At 42.0% G+C, this 12,526-nt stretch overlaps 1 protein-coding gene across 1 annotated transcript; it reads left to right on the top strand.

Moving 5' to 3' along the window:
- Nucleotides 1-3,005: 3,005 nt before the first annotated feature.
- LOC131252718 (UDP-glycosyltransferase 76B1-like) lies at nt 3,006-12,311 on the top strand. Its single transcript, XM_058253390.1, has 2 exons — nt 3,006-3,812; nt 11,173-12,311. The coding sequence occupies exons 1-2, from the start codon at nt 3,317-3,319 to the stop codon at nt 12,051-12,053; spliced, it is 1,377 nt and encodes a 458-aa protein (XP_058109373.1). The 5' UTR covers nt 3,006-3,316; the 3' UTR covers nt 12,054-12,311.
- Nucleotides 12,312-12,526: the final 215 nt, after the last annotated feature.

Here is a 12,526-nt window from a genome sequence, read left to right as displayed (position 1 = left end):
GTAATAGCTTGAATATGGATTGTTGAAATAATCGGACCATCTTACCATGTGGGCCCAGTAGATGGCGACACATTCTAAAAACCTATGGAATAAAACAAACTGAATCTTATCGAGTCCTGGGGGTATAATCGGGAAAAATCCAATTATTAACGTCACCAGCGACGTAGGTGTTTCGTCCTTATCCTACACGTGACAGCATGGTAGTACGTACGAGAACTGGTCCAGTCATCAGATTGTTTGGACCTTTTACATTTTGTTTTTTTCCATAAATTTTTTTTTTTATTTCAAAAATGTCTGGTCCGAGCAGCACGTGGGTCCCAATATTTAAAACAGGCGGTTGGGTTAGAAATTAAAATCCAGCCTGGCTTTTCAGAGCCGCACATTTATTTGGCATACTCTGGTTAACGTGACCAGCGGATCAAACTCATTCTTGGGTTAGGGCATCACTATACACTTTTGGTGGATGCGCTGGATCTCGGATTTTTATAATGACATGTAGCACACGTGTGTTGTTTACATGAGCATTATTGTACACGTGTGGCTTTAAGCTTAAAAATTGAACTTTTACAAATTACTACTTCGTTAATTAGGTATTTACGTCAGGTACCTTTTTCAAAAAAAAATTCACTAAGGCATCCCATTAATTGAGTTAATTATCATCCTTTTATCTTATATTTTAAGGTTGGTTTCCCATGTTCAACTGGCATATAAAAACGTCTTGGTATCGATCCTAACATGGAGTGAGCGTACTGACATGGGTGTGTACGAACAAGCTAACCCAAAAAAACAAAAACAAAAAAGTCGGTTTCCCATGCCCGCAGGTGATTGGTGGCTCTTGTGGTCAGTTAACATGAAATCCTCTCCGATCACTAGGCGCATCACCCCATGACAGGTCCAAAGTCCATAAATCAGCCCCATCTATGATTCATGTGGATCACAGAATTGGAAACCGTGTACAACAATTCTGACCCTCCACATTATTTCCCTTGGTGTAGCCTAATTTAATTACAAATAGGTCTGATTTTTTGGCCGGAGGCCTAAAGTTTGGTCTAAAATCTAATGGATGGAGCTGATTTCATATAATCATCACAGTAGGCCCTATAAAATTAAGCGTTGACATGTATCTCCCAACTATTTACTTTGGTGTGAATCACCTGAATCACATATCAGTTTGATTTTTTATCCCAAGAACTAATACGAGATTCTAAGTCTACTTGTCAGACTGGATCTCTCATACACAATTCAAGTGAGCCCTGTAAAAATCAAGGGTGGATATTTGGCAAAGTTTTTTTTTTATGCAAGAGAATGTGTCGAGCCCATCTGGTTGGTACACCAGCAGATAAATTCCAATCTATTGATCAAATCAACATAGCTCCCTTCCAATAGGTTGGCCCTGCAGTAAGGATCACCGAGTGAAAAATCAACCTCATCTCATCATCTAGTAAAATACAAGTGAGGTCCATTAAATAAGGGCGCGGATTAGATACGAACAAGGTCAGTATCCAAATCTCTACTGAAGTGATGTCACCAAGCTCTGTGGACCCCACCATGATGCATGTGTTGTATCCATACCGTCTATCCATTTGGAGAGATCGTTTTATAGCATTAGAGAAGTAATGAAATAGATCTAAAGTTCAAGTGGAGCCCACCATAGCAAACAGTGGGGACAGTGACATCCACCGTTCAAAACTTCTTAGGGGCCACAAAAGTTTCCGATCAATCTTATATATATATTTTTCACTTTATCTATGTCTATGTTAACTTATGAATAGGTTGGATCTGAAAAATACATCATGGTGGGCCCTATAAATGTTTCAATGGTGGGTGTGACTTATGCCACAATTTTCTGCGGTGGGTCCACTTGAACTTTAAATCAATCTAATTCTTTTTCTCGTGCCATAAAATGATCTCTACAAATGGTTGGACGGTATGGATACAACACATGCATCATGGTGGGGTCCACAAAGCTTGGTGACGTCACTTCAGTAGCAATTTCGCTACTGACCTTGTCAGTATCTAATCCGCGCCCATTAAATAAGCAGATGTGATTGATTTTTTGCATTAAAAAAATCATCTTTCCAACCTATATGACAAGTTGGATACTGAACGTATGAAAGATTGGAATGTGTCTTTTGGATGGACTATAATATGTGGTCCAAATACTTTTTTTTTTTTTTTGGGTCCACTACGATGATTATATAAAATCCACTCTACCATTAGATTTTAAACCAAAATTTATACTTAGGGCTAAAACGTCGGACCCATCTGTGATTTAGGTGATGTGGAGGGTGAATGTTGTCCGGTACATTCTTTCTGATCATGTGGTCCACCTGAATCATGGATGCAGCTGATTTTTGAGTCATGGGCCTAACATGGAGTGATACACGTGGTGGTTGGAGTGGATTTTATATAAACATCAGGGTGGGACCCAGTCAAGCTACCGACTCCTTGTTCGCACGCGGAACCGACTTACTTTAAAGACTTCTGTTAAAGATATTTAACCAGGGATAGATAATAAAACTTGAATTAATGGGGTAGCTTATTGATAAACATTTTGACAAAGGTACCGGGATGTAAATACTGACTAATGAGGCAGTAATGTATAAATTTCTCATAAAAATATCTTACGTTTACGCCCAAAAATACAAAAAGAGAAGCTACTCCCCTAGCAGCGATCACAGTCATTCTTCCCAAACGTACTTGCGTGCCACACATGAATGTGAGCCAGTGAGTTCATCTCGGCGAGCCCACTTGGTATGCACCGAGGCGCGAAAACACGCGCTCCAGTAATCAGATGGGCCCACGTAAGGAATAAAATTGGCTGTTGAAAAATTACACGGGTTGACCCGCCGAGCCCCATTATCAGGAAACAACACGTGCCAAGCGGGGCCCACCTGATGAGTAACACAGATCTCGCGTAGGATTCCGATGCTACGCGAGATGGGGGCCGGCATCCAAACAGAAGAGCTCTTATATTGAGGAAAACTTCAATACTTTGATCGTTAAAATATTCTCTATGGACGGTTTCCTAAACATTTGAATAATCAAAGGTTGGATTTACTTCAATCTTGATTTTTTATTTTTTATTTTTTTTTTCTGGTTTATCCTCCATCTACTTTGAGGCCTATCATATAAACGGTTTGGATCATTGAAAAGGATCACTACCTGATGACCAAGGTCCCATATGTAATCTATTGTGATGCATGTGGATGTATTCTAGTTATCCAAATGGAGGTAGATCCCTAGTCATTGATATAAGCCGTATAAGCTGCGTCATGACTTATTTCCATACCAACACCAAAACAACCCAAATCCAATGACAGAAGTGGAAGAAATGCAAGACCAGAAATACCAAGGCCCACATCTTGTGCTCATCCCACTCCCATTACAAGGCCACCTCAATCCCATGCTTCAACTGGCCACGCTCCTACACTCCAAAGGATTCTTAATCACCATAGTTCACACACAATTCAATTCTCCCAACCCATCCAACCACCCCAACTTCAATTTTGAGCCCATACCAGACGGCTTATCCGACGATCGAGCGGCTGCCATGGACATCATAATGCTCGTAGCGGCCCTTAACGTTGCGTACAAGGCTCCGTCCGAAGAACTGCTCCGCCGGCTCGTATTGGAGAATCCATACGGCCCGATCAAATGCATCATCTCCGATGCGATGATGCACTTCACACAAGATGTTGCGAGCATCCTCAACATCCCACGGGTTGTGATACGGACCAGCAGTGCCATCTCTTTTGCTGCGTTCACTGCCTTCCCTCTTCTCAAGCAAAAGGGTTGCCTTTCTGTACAAGGTATGTATGAAAATCCTGACTGTTAGAGCTGGTGGTGGGCCAACTTACCTCAGCCACTTCTTAGATGGGTCTGGGCCAGCGTTGTGAGCAAGAAACTGTGGCGGGCTCGAGCCCAACCCTATCAATCCAAGCCGCTCATTAGGAGCTTATAGATAGAAGTAGAGATGTAATCCCCAGAATTAAACTGCATTAAGCAAATGGGTAGCGGGTCACGGCTGGGCTAGCTAAAAATGTGACCTGTTTAAGCGAATGGTCAGGCTCAGGTTAGCCAGTCGGTCAATTTTCCCCACCCACTTTCTTGAGGTTCAGGCTGCCCATTTAGGGTCAGGTCTGGGCTAGAAACATGAAGCGTATAAGCAAATGTGCCGGGCTCAGTGGGCTCTGGTGGATGGGTGATGCAGGGAAGGACATGATGAGGTTGATCACCGTCTTCCTTGAGGATAACTACTCCGAATCTTCTCTGTACTCTTCACATAGATTCCTTGAATTCATGAGAGAAGAATGATTGATGATAAAAAAATAAAATTATAATCCTTTAAGTAGTTAACTCAAACTAGGACTGAGTTTTAACCTCGAACTCCCTAAAAATGTGACTTACTACTATTTATAGATGGTCATGATTCCTACTTAGATTTATTGGTTTTCGGCCAAAAATAGTAAGTGTCCAATTTAGCCAAACGACGTTATTCTACTAATTTTTGTAAGGCTTTTTCATATTGGGCACGACTCCAAAAACTCAAAGGATCAAAAGCTATGATTGAATTAAACTTGTTATTTATAGTAAAAACAAATATAAAATGGATTTCAACCATCGATATGATGGAATATTGCAAATCCGGAATGAGCAACCCAGCATAGCAAGGTTGGTTGGCTAAAGTAGCTTCTCCTACCCCAAAATCATATATAGTACGTCAAAAAACTCATTCTAGTTTGCGAGATATGACTGTTTTAAGGTTATGATAGTCCTGATTACTTCCGCCTCTGAGTGGGCCTTCTTTGGTCCATCTTGGCCGTGAAAGCGTCTGCAATCCGCTCTATATCAGTCCCCTCCACTTCAAAAGAACTCATCATTGAGTTCTCGTCCTGCTTCGGTTCATGATACTCGGTCAAATCTACGACGTTGAAAGTACGTGAGATCTCCATATCATCCAAAAGATCAACAACGTAAGCATTTTCATTGATCTTTTAGAGGATCGATACTGGTCTAATCTTCTTATTCCTCAATTTGTTGTAGATCTCGGTTGGAAATCTCTCATTGCATAGATGGACATAACATGGTTGCCCACCTCGAATACCTTTTGTCATCAATGCTTGTCGGCTTGCTCATTCTACTTGTCATTCGAGGCATGCAACTTGGCTTGCATATCATAAATGCCCACAATTTGGTCCGTCATGTGTTCTGATGTAATGCTCATATATGAAAGTTTGGGCAAAGGGACCAAGTCAAATGTGTGACGGGGCACTCAGCTATAACAATCTAGAACGGGAACTTCCCTGTCGAGCAGTTCACCATGTTGTTGAATGCAAACTCCACTTGAGACAAGGCTAAATCCTATTGCTTCGGCTTGTTATCTGAAATAGACCGAATGAGGTTTCCCAACGTACGATTCACAATTTTAGTCTACCCATCGGTCTGTGAGTGGCATAAGCACAGCTAAATTGAAGTTGTGTATTAAATTGATTCCACAAAGTCCGATAGAAGTGGCTAATGAACTTCATGTCATGGTCAGAAGTAATAGTTTTGAGAACCCCGTATAGCCGCACGACCTATTTGAAGAATAGATTTATCACGTGTTGCATTGATGGTTTTCTCACATGGGATAAAGTGAACCATCTTTGAAAAACAATCTACTATCACAAACACTGAATCCATGTCACATTGTGTTCTTGGGAGACCAAGTACGAAGTCTATAAATAAGTCATCCCAAAGGCCATCAGACACAAGTAACGGGGAGTAAAGGCCCGTATTATGAGACTGCCCCTTGGAGGTCTGATAAACATGACAGTGTTGCACTGCTTTACCCATGTCACGTGCTAATTGCAGCCGGTAATATCTCTCTTCAACAAGAGTTAACATCTTGTCTGAACCAAGATGTTCACCAAGGCCATCTTCATATAATCTTAAATAATATGCTCTCTCAGAGAACTTGGGGGGATGCACAGTTCATTCCCTTTGAAGAAGAGACCGTCTTACATATGTAGGTAACTGGGATGACCCTCTTGGTACCTTATCCATGCATCCTTGAAGTTATCGTCCTTGGTATATAACTCCTAGAGACAGTCGAAGATGACCCCTCATTACTCATTGTAACAGGTAATGATGCACAACGTTTAAGTGCATCAACCACCTTGTTTCGTTACCCTGACTTATGCTTCAGAACGAATGTGAATTCCTACAAAACACAATCCATCTATGTAACTCCCCGAATTTTAGGGGCCGAGTAGGAACTCGGCTCCCGAATTCCCGGGTGTCACGTGTGCCCTGATGGGCTTCAGATTTTTAATGCATTTTATTTATTTCTTAAGCAATGGGGAGTTTAGTAGATCATGAAGCATAAATCAATCATAGATTAGTGATAAGTGCAACTGAATGTATATAGAATATCCAAATCTAAAACGCAAGTAAAATAAGGACAAGAGGAACTAGTCTCATCCATACAATATCCCAAAATGACTAGGGCCCTGGCCCATACCCTGCGATCATCCCTACAACAAACTAAAAGGAACCACCGAAGGTCTGGTATTATGACAACTCCTCATCATCCACGCTAGCACCATCAAGCTCATCCAGCTCCATAATCCCTGCATCTATGACAGGTTATGGTTAGTGTTTTAAAATACCATCTCAGAGTGGGAGTGAGTAGCTAACTCAGTGGTACCATTAACAATAAGTTACACATGTTATCATACGCATGAATAAATTTAGTGAAAGGCATACATCTAACGATCGCAAATGACCAACACTCTTGTTAATGTAAATACATGGTTTAATGACATGATACATGCCCTTTCCAACAACACTCACTCAAGCGACAACATCTAACGATCACAAATGACCAACACTCCCTCAGTGCAACCTCGACTGCCGAATTGCCAAAATTAAATAATGTAATGTAATGTAAAATGTTATCCAAGTTGATTAATTATGTCCATTCATCCAGCAATTTGGAGAAACCGAGACACCTTGACAGATCAATGTTCTAACCTGATTGTGCGACTCTGTCAACCGTGGCCGTATGGCTCTCGTGATCCTTGACCTGTATGTGTTCGTCATTCCCAACATTAGAATCATATGAAGGTGGTTAAGACAAAAAAGTCTTTACTTGTAGTCACTACGAGGAGGCTTATCACCCCAATGTAGGCCGACAGCTCAGGCATAGTGTTCTATACCACCATGACCGGCTCATGAGACTTAATTGCTCACTGGTCATTATAGGGAGGCTCGTCACCCCAGTGTAAGCTGACAACTCGGACACGGTTTCCTATACCACCATGCCCAGCACATAAGTCTTATGAGCCGCAACTAATGGTTTGTCAGTGGACGCAAATTGACACAAGGTGCCTCAAGTTTAAGCAGACGTGTATAAATATGGTTAACGTACAAGGATGGCCAACCAGTGGGTCAATTTGTCCCCACAAGATGAACCACGGGCTATATGGCTTGAGAGCGACGTCTCGTGTAGTCCAACTACAGCCGACAACTTGTAATTTAACTAGTCGGGCCAAATTTACCTATGGGCGGGCCTAAATGACGGGCTGCCCAAGAAAGTTCCGAATTGTTGGCCGATCCCGAGAGGGCGCAGTGTATAAATGCAATATAAATAAGTATAAGTCAATCTACTTGTAGTTGTGAGGGAAATCAGGCATGTATAATAATAATCCGCATTCACTATCAGTACACAAGCTATCGTTTGGTATAATTCAGGGTATTCCTAATTAGACGTGCACATGGGTCTAGGTTTCAAGAGAACATAAAATGGGAATGAGCACTATAGCCAACTACAGGAAGAATTGAGCCTACATGGAAAAATGCGGGCGGTTAATTCACCCACTCCATACATGTGAGAGACATGTGCATGATTTCATCTTGCTAACTTAGTAAAATTTAGGGACAACCTAACTAGGAATTCCATAATGGTTAACAAATTAACAATACAACTAACAATTTTACCTAATCTACACATACATGGGAATGCAATCGAATTCGACTTGTGAAATCAGTAACATTGGGGATAATATACATGCAATTTCATAATTGCCAAACAATTCAAACAATACATGCATTAAGGAAGTGAAAATCAGAATCTCTTTCCCAATTTAGGAAAATTACATGCATAAATTCTAATTCAGAAATTTCACACCATGAGAGCAACATACAAAGCACAATTTCCAAACACAATCACTAGGATTCGCTTTAGGCATGATAATAGGCCACCTATAGGTAATAGTCTGTACTTATTGTCAATTAGAGGTTCTTGGAGTCGCTCTAACATCGTCAGGTCCATAAATTGACGTGTCAGATCCCTGTGCCAGAGGAATTGCATGTTAGGACACATGCAAGAGGCCCATACTAAGGAAACTTTGGGGAGAGATAGTGTGGTTACCTTTTCATCAGCTACACTTCGCCTCTACGGCCGTAGGGCCGCGATTTCTGGCGAATGTTGGTGGTAGGAGAGTGGAATTTTCAAATTCCTAGCTCCCCTCTCTCTCACAACCCTCTTTTCTCTCTCTCACACACACATTCTCTCCTCTCTCTCTCTGCTGCTGGAAATTGTTGTGGGAGTGAGGGAGAAAGAGGTTTAAAGGGTTTTATAGGCTGGACTTTTGCTCAATTGGCCCTGGGTGACATTTACTTCCTTAAGTGACCCCTTTGGGGCACACTTACGGGTCTCGGGGATGCCCTAGTGGCCTCCCTGGCTCATTTGAGTTATGGGATGGGTGCCTCATTGTCTGATGAGGGGATGTCCAAGGTTTAGTAGCAAACGGATGCGGGGATTGATTGCAAGGGTCCGATTTGCAATCAACGGTCACTGTCCTTTGATCAAGGATCAAATTTGGTGGACGAGTGCAGGAAATATCTTCAACCTATGGTGCAAGTTTGAGTGAAATCCGATGGCTAAAATGTCCAAATTTATTGTCCTAAGTAACAAGGCCATTTGTTTTAAAATTTTAGATTTTTTGCCAATGTTAGGGAGAGTTGCATTTTACAAGTGCCGACTAGACGGCGCAAATCATCCATTTCCAGGAGGTGTTTGAGTCCATTGCCTGCGATGGATCACAAGCCCAATGAGGCCCATGGCTTCCCATAATTTTGAATTTTTCTGCCCCTCCTTGGGCGTTGCATGGCCCATACAGACAGTCGCTAAGTACAAATGGGCAAACCGACTCTACGGCCTGCGTTCGACCTGAAAATATTCAGACTCGATCACATTAGTGGCTTAATCCGTTTTAATTTATTAGTGGTGAGCCCCGCACGTGCAATCGAATCGTGCGATCCTACGACAATTCACACGTGGACGCCTTAGGACACTGTCCTGATTGGACATGGTGTTATAATCTAGCATGCACACGATTCATGTTAACCTGACTATTAATAAATTTTAAGGCTTATGATCATTGTAAAGAACAAACTCTTTTTGAATCAGATAATGCCGCTAATGTCGCAATGCTTGAACAACCACATATAACTCAAGCTTATATGCCGACCACTTCTTTTGGACTTCGTTGAGCTACTCACTGTAGGAGGCTACCGAATTGCCTTCCTGTGATAAGACTCATCCAATTCCGACGTATAAGGCATCACACTCAACCTCAAATAGCTTGTTGAAACTGAAAAGAACCAAGACCGATGTTGTAGACAATTGATACTTGATTTTAACAAAGCTCTTATTAGCCTCATTGGTCTACTAAAATAGACAATTTTTCATGTAATCTGTAATAGGTGCGACCATCGTACTGAAATTCCATGCCAATCGACGATAGAAGGTCGCCAATCCATGAAAACTCCTCACTTCATGAATGTTCATCAGGATCGGCCATTCCTTAATGGCTCACACCTTTTCATCATCCACATGGATGCCCGTGGATGTCACGACAAATTCTAAGAACAACTAGCTGTCTGTTAAAAAACTGCATGCACTTCTTCAAGTTGAGGTACAATTTATTAACTTATAGGACCTGTAGCACCTGCCTAAGATGTTCCATGTCCTCCATCTCATCTAAACTATATATCAGGATGTCATCAAAATATGCTACTACAAAACAGCCAATGAACAACTTCAACACTTGATTTATTAGACGCATAAAAGTACTTGATGCGTTCGATAAAGCGAAGAGCATTATCAACCACTCATACAACCATTTCTTGGTCTTGAACGCCATTTTCCACTCATCACCAGGCTGGATGCGAATCTGATGGTACCCGTTTCTCAGATCTAATTTAGAGAACGCATTGGTACCTTCTAACATATCTAGCATATCGTTCAATCATAGTATTAGGAACCGATATTTGATGGTAATCTTGTTAATCGCGCGGCTGTTGACACACATGCGCTAGCTCTCGTCTTTTTTAGGCGTTAACAATGCTAGCATGGCAAATGAGCTCATGCTCTCTTTTAAAAGTTTTTCATCCTCTTCTTCTTCTCCGTGTAGTCTATCCTTATGGGTGGTTGTGGGATTCCTTAATAGCTATCATAGAAAAATTCTTAGGGTATATAGATCTCTCCGGTATCACAACAGGTCAATGAGAGACTTAGTTTGGAGAAACATCATTGGCATTACATCACATATCGTCAAATTTAGTTTGGATCTAACTTTCTCTAGTTATTAGATTTGAGAAATTATACATGATTGTGTTTTGAAGATCTTAGAATTAGATTTTTCATTTTTGAATTTGGAGAAAATCAAATTTTGCTGTGCAAGTTTAATGAAATCCCATCAGCCCAACTTGAACAAGTTAATTTGAAAAGCCCAACCCAAACCAGCCAACTATTAAATTGTAATCAGGTCAGGCTCAACCCAACTTGGCATGACAAAAAATGCACAAATAGACATACATGGAGTGCTATGATCACCTGGGTTTTGGACCAGGTTGAGTCAAGTGATAAAGCTATGGTTCAAAAACTCCACTCTACTGGATGTTTAGATGGGTCGGGAGACTTAAAGACTCGACTAGACCCTGTGGTTAGTCCAGTCAGCCTGTGGGCCTCATCCAGCCCAGTGGCACCCCTAAGATGACTGCCGTGTTTGAGATTGTGTTCATGTGGTCTTTCCTTTACTAAGAACTCAATTATCTTATTTCGATCTCTATACTTTCCCCCTCCTCAAAGTTCAAACCAATTAATTTGATTTGTGGTACCAGATCATCAATTGAAGGCGCCTGTGCCAGAGCTCCCGCCCCTCCGATTCAAGGACCTTCCGAGCAATGGTTTAGCCACATGCGACCCCGACACATTGTACCATTTAGTGACCCACATGGTTGATGGAGTAAGGGCAGCCTCAGCAGTCATATGGAATGCGTTCGATTACCTCGAACGAACGACACTGACGAAAATTCAACAAGATTTCCCGATCCCAAACTTCCCGGTGGGCCCGCTCCATAAGCATGCGTCAAGCTCTTCCAGTAGCCTGCTACCACAAGACCACAGTTGCATTGCATGGCTGAACAAACAGGCGCATGGGTCCGTCCTCTATGTGAGCTTTGGGAGCTTAGTTGCAATGGAGGAGTCTGCGCTAGTCGAGACCGCTTGGGGATTGGCCAATAGCGATCAGCCTTTCTTGTGGGTAGTGCGTCCCGGTTCGGTCCACGGTTCAGATTGGGTCGAATTGCCCGAAGGGTTCAAAGAGAAGACAAAGGGGAGGGGTTTGATCGTAAAGTGGGCCCCACAACAAGAAGTTCTGGCCCACCCTGCAGTGGGAGGGTTTTGGACACATAGTGGTTGGAATTCTACGTTGGAAAGTATATGTGAAGGGGTCCCAATGCTTTGTTCCCCTTGGTTTGGTGATCAAAGGGTCAATGCTAGGTATGTGGATCATGTTTGGAGGGTGGGAATGGAACTTGAGAATGGGTTCGAAAGACGTGAGATTGAGCAGGCCATCAAAACAGTAATGGTGAGGAATGACGGGCAGGAGATGAGGGCCAGGATCAAGGATCTGAAGGAAAATGCTGACCGTTGCCTAAGGAAAGGAGGTTCTTCCTATGAGTCGTTGAATAGTTTGAAAGACTACATCTTGTCATTGTAATGCATCTATTTGTGTGTCCACATATTGCCGTTGTTGCCACGTGTCACTTTATTGGCCCTACATTGATCCAGTCTGTTCGAAATGCAGGCCTCACTCTCGACAGAGCATATCTGAAAAGTAATACTTTATGAAAGATCCTAACTTTCGAATTGGGGGCCAATAAATGGACATTGAAAAGAAAATAATTGATTGTCTAAATTGCTTAATTCAGTCTTGTTATCGATAAATTTTGGTTGATCCCGTTCAACCTCCTGTGAACTGTTGGGTACTTACACTTTAATGGAGAATAATATGGCATTTGGGGTGTCAGTTGTGGTTGGGACCCTTTAATGCCTAAGTCAGGTAAAAGGACTCAAAGTAGGTGTACTGAGAATCAGGATGATTGTGTGTACCTTCCCTTTGAGCGCGATAATGTATTTATAGGTGTTGTTAGGTAACTTGTTTATCCGAATAGATTTATAAGATACGCTGGA

This window comes from Magnolia sinica, chromosome 8, assembly GCF_029962835.1.
Source record: "Magnolia sinica isolate HGM2019 chromosome 8, MsV1, whole genome shotgun sequence".
NCBI classification, from domain to species: Eukaryota; Viridiplantae; Streptophyta; class Magnoliopsida; order Magnoliales; family Magnoliaceae; genus Magnolia; species Magnolia sinica.
The sequence above is the reverse complement of the archived record's forward strand: the minus strand, read 5'-3'. Positions and strand labels throughout refer to the sequence as shown.